Source organism: Stomoxys calcitrans, chromosome 4 (assembly GCF_963082655.1).
Source record: "Stomoxys calcitrans chromosome 4, idStoCalc2.1, whole genome shotgun sequence".
Lineage (NCBI taxonomy): Eukaryota > Metazoa > Arthropoda > Insecta > Diptera > Muscidae > Stomoxys > Stomoxys calcitrans.
The window spans coordinates 140,773,609-140,782,321 of NC_081555.1; the positions used below are offsets into that span (position 1 = coordinate 140,773,609).

The window sequence follows — 8,713 nt, forward strand, 5'->3', positions numbered from 1 at the left end:
TTGTTTATTATCGTAAATAAAAATTTTATAGTAATAGGTGGTTCAGTTCTTCTTTGAAACATTAACAAAGTAAATATTTTACCCAAATTTACATTCATAACCCAATTAGTACAATTAAATTTTTTATGGAAAATTTTAAACATTTCCTTTTTTAAGATAAAACGAATTGCTTTCCCTTCTTTCAAACCACTGTTCATTTTGTCACCACCATCGACTATAGCTGATCAATTCATTTGAAATATAAATACACAGAAATTCCCAGAAAAAAATGTATAAAACAAAAAATTCATATATCTTTCGATCAATTGCATTGTGTCTAGCATTGCATTTAATTAATGTTAATAGAAAAATGCCATGCCATGCAGGCTAGGCTATAACGTTTACATAAACCCATAATTTGAAAACTATGTTCATGTGTGGCTGAATGTGCATTTCTCAATTGACAATAGGTATATTCATAAATATCCATTTACTGTGAGCTCACTCCCCAAAAAAAGATTTCTCGCATAAGAAGACCAATTAAATTGGTACAGTACCTTCTAATTATTGTCCAAAATCAAATTCATATGAATTGTGTATAACTTTCAATTAATTTTTCTTTGTCTTGTGATTTGAGACAATTTGATTTTGTAATGGGTATTGATGATGGTAGCAAAGTAAAGGAAGTTGTATTGGTCAAAAAAAAAATTTAGCAGAATTGGATTTTCTTTATTTTTCTTTCGAGATTAGATTTTCATAAAATTTCGAAAAATTTTAAATTTTTTTTGTGATTTTTCCAACATATTCCAGCTCGAGATCATATTCAATGCTTTTTATTCAATGAATGTCAAAGCAAGGTACTTATAAAAGTTGGGCAAAAGTGTGTTGTAATTCAAAACACTTCGACTGGCATAGTGGATCGCGATTTCTGATACACCGTGTACCTTCATCAACACCTTTGTTCAATTGATCAAGTTGCCTTACATTTGAAATTCATAAAGTAAATTCTTGGAATTTGTTTTTTCTAAAAAAAGTTGGTGAAACTAAGACTTTTATAGATGGCCCTGGTAGCAGAGTTGTTAACGTTATCCGATTAAAAATGCTGGGGGACGTGGATTCATTTCCTTCCACAGGCCTGGTTTTTCAATACTGTGGTATGATAGTATACTAAAACAATCTAAGTGAGAAATGTTTGGGAAATAGGCTGGCATTCTAGCCTAACCGAACCTAGATTTTTATAAGAAAATTTTCAAAATTTGATGTTCAAAGAATTTTTTTTTTAATTAGATTTTCGTAAATTCAAAAATTGTTATTTCAAAATTTATTCCTAATACAAAAAAAGTTTGTTTTCATAGAAAATATTATACAAATTTAGTTTTTCTTAAAATGTTTGTTTTTAGTTTTTGTTTGAAATTTTTTTCTTTTGGTCTTCAATTATAAATAAATTATGGAGCTTGATTTGTTGTTGTGTTTTCATTTCCGTTCATTGCACAATTAAATGCATTTAACATTTTTTTTTCGATTATTTGTATTTGGTTTGAATTTTTATCGATTTTGTTTTATTAAGTGCTGCTGCAACCATTGTCTACCCAAATTGATGAAAAGTCGGTGAATTACTGACTGATCACGTTTCTGAACCAATGACGCAAGTCGATATTGTTTCGGCTTTGAGGAAATATTGAGAGGAAGGCAAAAGAATAATGAAATGTCGTTGTGGCCCAAGTTTGGTTATTTTCTTATTGATGGGGGACAATTCAATTCAATTAAATTGTTTTGAGTCGACAATATCAAAAAAATGGAGGGCTGCACAACAATGAAAAACTTTCAATAGCAAGAAGTGACTCAGCCAAAAGATCTTGGAATCTTAATTTGTCAGTTGCGACATCAAAATGCAACTGAGGATTGAAAAGTGTGTTACAATCTACCAAATTAGGGAACAAAAATTATAAAAAAATAATAATAATAAATGAAAAAAAAAATAATTACTAAGCTAACAAAAAATAATCACAAAATAGTGAGAGTAGAAAAAATAAAAATTTCTACAGAAATAAAATTTTGACAAAATTTTCTATCGAAATAAAATTTTGTTTCAGATCAATATTTCGAAGTGTTACAAACGGAATGACGAAATTTGTATAACCCCATCCTATAGTAGAGGGTATAATAACAAACAAAACACCAACACCTGTTTTGGCACAATTTTTCGATGACCTCAAGCCAAACCAAGCAGACAAAGTTATAGAATTTTATTTCTATAGAAAATTTTGTCAAAATTTTATTTTGCAAAAATTTGTCAAAATTTTTTTTCTATAGAAAATTTTGTCAAAATTTTATTTCTATAGAAAATTTGGTCAAAATTCTATTCTATAGAAAATTTTCTCAAAATTTTATTTCTATAGAAAATTTTGTCAAAATTTTATTTCTATAGAAAATTTTGTCAAAATTTTATTTCTATAGAAAATTTTGTCAAAATTTTATTTCTATAGAAAATTTTGTCAAAATCTTATTTCTATAGAAAATTTTGTCAAAATTTTATTTCTATAGAAAATTTTGTCAAAATTTTATTTCTATAGAAAATTTTGTCAAAATTTTATTTCTATAGAAAATTTTGCCAAAATTTTATTTCTATAGAAAATTTTGTCAAAATTTTATTTCTATAGAAAATTTTGTCAAAATTTTATTTCTATAGAAAATTTTGTCAAAATTTTATTTCTATAGAAAATTTTGTCAAAATTTTATTTCTATAGAAAATTTTGTCAAAATTTTATTTCTATAGAAAATTTTGTCAAAATTTTATTTCTATAGAAAATTTTGTCAAAATTTTATTTCTATAGAAAATTTTGTCAAAATTTTATTTCTATAGAAAATGTTGTCAAAATTTTATTTCTATAGAAAATTTTGTCAAAATTTTATTTCTATAGAAAATTTTGTCAAAATTTTATTTCTATAGAAAATGTTGTCAAAATTTTATTTCTATAGAAAATTTTGTCAAAATTTTATTTCTATAGAAAATTTTGTCAAAATTTTATTTCTATAGAAAATTTTGTCAAAATTTTATTTCTATAGAAAATTTTGTCAAAATTTTATTTCTATAGAAAATTTTGTCAAAATTTTATTTCTATAGAAAATTTTGTCAAAATTTTATTTCTATAGAAAATTTTGTCAAAATTTTATTTCTATAGAAAATTTTGTCAAAATTTTATTTCTATAGAAAATTTTGTCAAAATTTTATTTCTATAGAAAATTTTGTCAAAATTTTATTTCTATAGAAAATTTTGTCAAAATTTTATTTCTATAGAAAATTTTGTCAAAATTTTATTTCTATAGAAAATTTTGTCAAAATTTTATTTCTATAGAAAATTTTGTCAAAATTTTATTTCTATAGAAAATTTTGTCAAAATTTTATTTCTATAGAAAATTTTGTCAAAATTTTATTTCTATAGAAAATTTTGTCAAAACTTTATTTCTATAGAAAATTTTGTCAAAATTTTATTTCTATAGAAAATTTTGTCAAAATTTTATTTCTATAGAAAATTTTGTCAAAATTTTATTTCTATAGAAAATTTTGTCAAAATTTTATTTCTATAGAAAATTTTGTCAAAATTTTATTTCTATAGAAAATTTTGTCAAAATTTTATTTCTATAGAAAATTTTGTCAAAATTTTATTTCTATAGAAAATTTTGTCAAAATTTTATTTCTATAGAAAATTTTGTCAAAATTTTATTTCTATAGAAAATTTTGTCAAAATTTTATTTCTATAGAAAATTTTGTCAAAATTTTATTTCTATAGAAAATTTTGTCAAAATTTTATTTCTATAGAAAATTTTGTCAAAATTTTATTTCTATAGAAAATTTTGTCAAAATTTTATTTCTATAGAAAATTTTGTCAAAATCTTATTTCTATAGAAAATTTTGTCAAAATTTTATTTCTATAGAAAATTTTGTCAAAATTTTATTTCTATAGAAAATTTTGTCAAAATTTTATTTCTATAGAAAATTTTGCCAAAATTTTATTTCTATAGAAAATTTTGTCAAAATTTTATTTCTATAGAAAATTTTGTCAAAATTTTATTTCTATAGAAAATTTTGTCAAAATTTTATTTCTATAGAAAATTTTGTCAAAATTTTATTTCTATAGAAAATTTTGTCAAAATTTTATTTCTATAGAAAATTTTGTCAAAATTTTATTTCTATAGAAAATTTTGTCAAAATTTTATTTCTATAGAAAATTTTGTCAAAATTTTATTTCTATAGAAAATGTTGTCAAAATTTTATTTCTATAGAAAATTTTGTCAAAATTTTATTTCTATAGAAAATTTTGTCAAAATTTTATTTCTATAGAAAATTTTGTCAAAATTTTATTTCTATAGAAAATTTTGTCAAAATTTTATTTCTATAGAAAATTTTGTCAAAATTTTATTTCTATAGAAAATTTTGTCAAAATTTTATTTCTATAGAAAATTTTGTCAAAATTTTATTTCTATAGAAAATTTTGTCAAAATTTTATTTCTATAGAAAATTTTGTCAAAATTTTATTTCTATAGAAAATTTTGTCAAAATTTTATTTCTATAGAAAATTTTGTCAAAATTTTATTTCTATAGAAAATTTTGTCAAAATTTTATTTCTATAGAAAATTTTGTCAAAATTTTATTTCTATAGAAAATTTTGTCAAAATTTTATTTCTATAGAAAATTTTGTCAAAATTTTATTTCTATAGAAAATTTTGTCAAAATTTTATTTCTATAGAAAATTTTGTCAAAATTTTATTTCTATAGAAAATTTTGTCAAAATTTTATTTCTATAGAAAATTTTGTCAAAATTTTATTTCTATAGAAAATTTTGTCAAAATTTTATTTCTATAGAAAATTTTGTCAAAACTTTATTTCTATAGAAAATTTTGTCAAAATTTTATTTCTATAGAAAATTTTGTCAAAATTTTATTTCTATAGAAAATTTTGTCAAAATTTTATTTCTATAGAAAATTTTGTCAAAATTTTATTTCTATAGAAAATTTTGTCAAAATTTTATTTCTATAGAAAATTTTGTCAAAATTTTATTTCTATAGAAAATTTTGTCAAAATTTTATTTCTATAGAAAATTTTGTCAAAATTTTATTTCTATAGAAAATTTTGTCAAAATTTTATTTCTATAGAAAATTTTGTCAAAATTTTATTTCTATAGAAAATTTTGTCAAAATTTTATTTCTATAGAAAATTTTGTCAAAATTTTATTTCTATAGAAAATTTTGTCAAAATTTTATTTCTATAGAAAATTTTGTCAAAATTTTATTTCTATAGAAAATTTTGTCAAAATTTTATTTGAATGAATGTGACACACACTTTAATGTAATATTTTTTATAAATCATGATCGACTTAAACATTCGCGTTTTTAAATATTAAAAATTCTCTTTCAATAAAGGAATACATAATTCACAATAGAGAGATTTAAAACGGTTTTACTCGATCACGTATGTCGTTATTCGTCCGCTTTTTTGTAGACTGCATGTTTATTATAAAAAAAAGCTTTATTGGCTTTTTGACCTATGTCGTCAAGGTTTTTTTTAATTAAAAAGTCTCATAGATTATTAAGATTATCTATCTCGAAAGAAACGTTATCACATTAAATTAAAGTTGTTATTAGTTCAAATTATTTTGAAATAACGGGTATGTGTTATTGCTATTGCAACTATTGTGAATGTAGTGTAAATACGGCTACACTCCGAACACTGCCTAAGGAAAAACATGCGTTGCTAGATAACAGCTGTTTGTTGTTTATTGCCAAATACCGTATACGAAAAAATCTTTGTTTATTGCTGCCGAAACTCTCTACTTAATTAGAAACGAACATTTTAAAGGATTTTCTTCTGAATTTAAGCAGTTTCAGCTATCTTTAGGTTTGGCATTGGTGATTTCGTTCATGGCTAACCATTGATATCCCAAAAGACAAAGCCGTTCTGCAATCCTAATTTCACCTAACTCCAAGCTGGCACTTCAAATATGCCCGAAAATTCAACAGAAGACTTTAAATCATTTTTAATCGAATTGCAAAAGCAATTTCTTTGTTGTTATCCTTTGCACTGTATAGAATGGCAGGTGAGTAAATTCATAGTTGACCCATTAAAATTCATTCCAACTGTTTTGTACTTGCCCTTTGCAGAACTTCCCCAAGAACCTGACATGGGATCAACAAAAACAATTGATGGATTTCACCTGCAATTCCCCCCTCAACCAACAATTGCCCATAAAAGTTGCCTACCAATTGAATTTCCTTAAAAAACTGATAACGTTTTTGGAACAAAATACCACCGAAGTCCATGATGAAGTATACGAGAGCTATTGCCAAGTACAACAAAAAGTAGCCCAAGATAGCACACAAAAATATGCCTTTAAACATTACATTCTAAGCCCCGAAGTACATTTTACTTTAAGGGAATCCAAGAGTTTTGTAGCCGAAGGCACTACTGGCCTCTGCAGCTGGCAGGCTTCATTAGCCTTGGCAGATTTTATGCTGCATCACCCAGATTTGATTAGAAATAAATCTCTATTGGAATTGGGAGCTGGTACAGGCTTATGTGGTTTTATACTCTATAAAATGTGTGACACCCAGCAGGTGATACTAAGTGATGGCAGCCCTCAGTGTGTGGATTTGATGTGCGAAAGTGTAAGAAGAAATTTTCCCTCAGCTATAGCTAACAGCGAGGAGCCGGGAAAATATTTATGGAATGAAAAAATATTACAATGCTCTGTCATACCTTGGGATGGCATTAATGATATCCCAGAAGTTACTCGATTAAAACCTGATATCTTACTGGCGGCTGATGTTGTTTATGATGACAGTTGCTTTGAGGATTTGTCATTTGCCATAGATTTCGTTTTTCAACTCAAGCAAAATCAAGTGAAAATGTTTTTGGCAGCAACGGTTAGAAATGAGCATACGCTAAATGGTTTTCTAAGGAAGTTGGGTAAGTGGTGAGCTGTTGTTAACTGTTTTTTTCACATTGTGTAATGATCTATTATTTTTGTTTTTAGATTCATTGAATTTCATGGTGACTGAAGAACCTATAGTGCCTTTGGAAGAAAGTTTTTTGTATTGGGATCGTAGCACACCTGTTAAAGTTTTAAGAATTACCAGATAGCATTTAAGATATTTTAATAAAATCCCGGATAATGGATTTTTTTAAGGCCTTAATAAAATGTTTTTCATATTTAACACACATTCCTTTAAAGAGCGACCCACTCGACTCTACCCCTCCTTAGTGGGTAGAATAACCACAACAACAAGGACCGAGGAAGAATATATCGAATATATAGCCATAGATTGGAAGAGGACTTCACACATGTCATGAAGGCAACACACATGTCTCACCTTCAACAATGGATCCAAAGACCACAAAGGTTGTTTAGTTGGTTGGAATGTCGCATAGATTATAGAATCGTGGGAATATTCCACAAGCGCATTCAGTTGTCGTTGTTGTTGTAATCACTGATGGACAGCGCTTCAAAAGTCCACCTACTGCTCAATACTTAATCGGATTCAAAGATTGGATTGTTTGTGCATCACAGCCCCATTGAGGACGACACCATCTAATGCACTGCAGTGAGGTTAAGGGAGCTTTCTCATTGGTCATGTGGCGGCTACAGACATTGTGTTATACTTGATACAATATCCGATGTTCCAGGCAGCGTGGATTACACCCTACCTGAGCCGCTTTTTAAAAAAAAAAGTACTGTTCCACTACTCCTGAAAGAACCGATTGGAAACACGATACCCCTGGTAACAGAAGTTACATAGACTTCTATACGGACGGTTCCAAACTAAACGACTAGGTGGGCTTTGGGGTGTACTCTAAAGATCTAGAACTTGACATATCGAAAAGGTTACCTGACTACTGCAATGTGTATCCAGCGGAGATCCTTACAATTAAGGAAGTGGTAGAATGCCTAAGATATAATGTCATTACAACGATTGTCATTATTATCTTCTCAGACAGCCAGGCAGCCATTAAATCCCTGGAGAACGTATTTCTGAACACAAAAACATCCTTCAACTGTCGCAGATCCCTCAACGAGATGGCTGAACAATTCAAAATAAACCTGTTCTGTGTGCCGGGCCACAGAGATATCCCAGGGAATTGTAAAGCGGACGAGCTTGCGAGACTAGGAACTACAGGTCACTGTCTAATCGGAAAACATCCTGACAGACTGCAGGTTACCAGCAACGACATTTGCAGAAGCTGTGAGATCATCGAAGAAAAGACTATAGAACACCTTCTGTGTGTGTGTCCCGCACTAGCTGTCAGAAGGAGTTCCACTTTAGGTTCTCTTTTCCTAGAAAACATATCTGATTTAGCGGATGTGAACTTTCGCACGTTATTGGGCTTTGTAAAGCGATCTGGATGTTTCAACGGTAGGAATTAGAAAGCTTCTTCCCTCTTTTGTTCCTGTGGTATCACAATGGTAGAAAACGTCTAAGTGAGTATGGTGACACACTGCCACTTAAACCTAACCTAACCCCATCCAGTGGAGACGCCCTGTAACCGTCTCCCATCCAGTGGAGACGCCCTGTAGCTCCCAGCTAAGCTTCTCATGATAACGATAAACACCACACAGATCGGAGCTCAAAGTTCCAGCGAGTGTGGTGTACAACCGTCGTCAAGCCCTAATTGGTGAGCATGCCCGTTCTGGTCCAAAGGACCGATCGTCGCAGACACATGATGGCCATTGCTATCGAC

General features: G+C 27.8%; 1 protein-coding gene across 1 annotated transcript; it reads left to right on the plus strand.

The window, feature by feature from the left end:
- The first annotated feature begins 5,745 nt into the window (after positions 1-5,745).
- On the plus strand, positions 5,746-7,191 carry LOC106088529 (protein-lysine N-methyltransferase EEF2KMT). Its single transcript, XM_013254094.2, has 3 exons — positions 5,746-6,074; positions 6,139-6,943; positions 7,011-7,191. Exons 1-3 carry the CDS (start codon positions 5,979-5,981, stop codon positions 7,115-7,117), a joined length of 1,008 nt encoding a protein of 335 aa, XP_013109548.2. The 5' UTR covers positions 5,746-5,978; the 3' UTR covers positions 7,118-7,191.
- Positions 7,192-8,713: the final 1,522 nt, after the last annotated feature.

Excerpts from the sequence above, each read along its gene's own strand:
- LOC106088529 (XM_013254094.2), top strand. The coding sequence starts at position 5,979 with ATGCCCGAAAATTCAACAGAAGACTTTAAATCATTTTTAATCGAATTG. Across the intron at positions 6,075-6,138 it reads TGCACTGTATAGAATGGCAG|AACTTCCCCAAGAACCTGAC; the intron begins GTGAGTAAATTC and ends TGCCCTTTGCAG. Across the intron at positions 6,944-7,010 it reads TGGTTTTCTAAGGAAGTTGG|ATTCATTGAATTTCATGGTG; the intron begins GTAAGTGGTGAG and ends TTTTGTTTTTAG.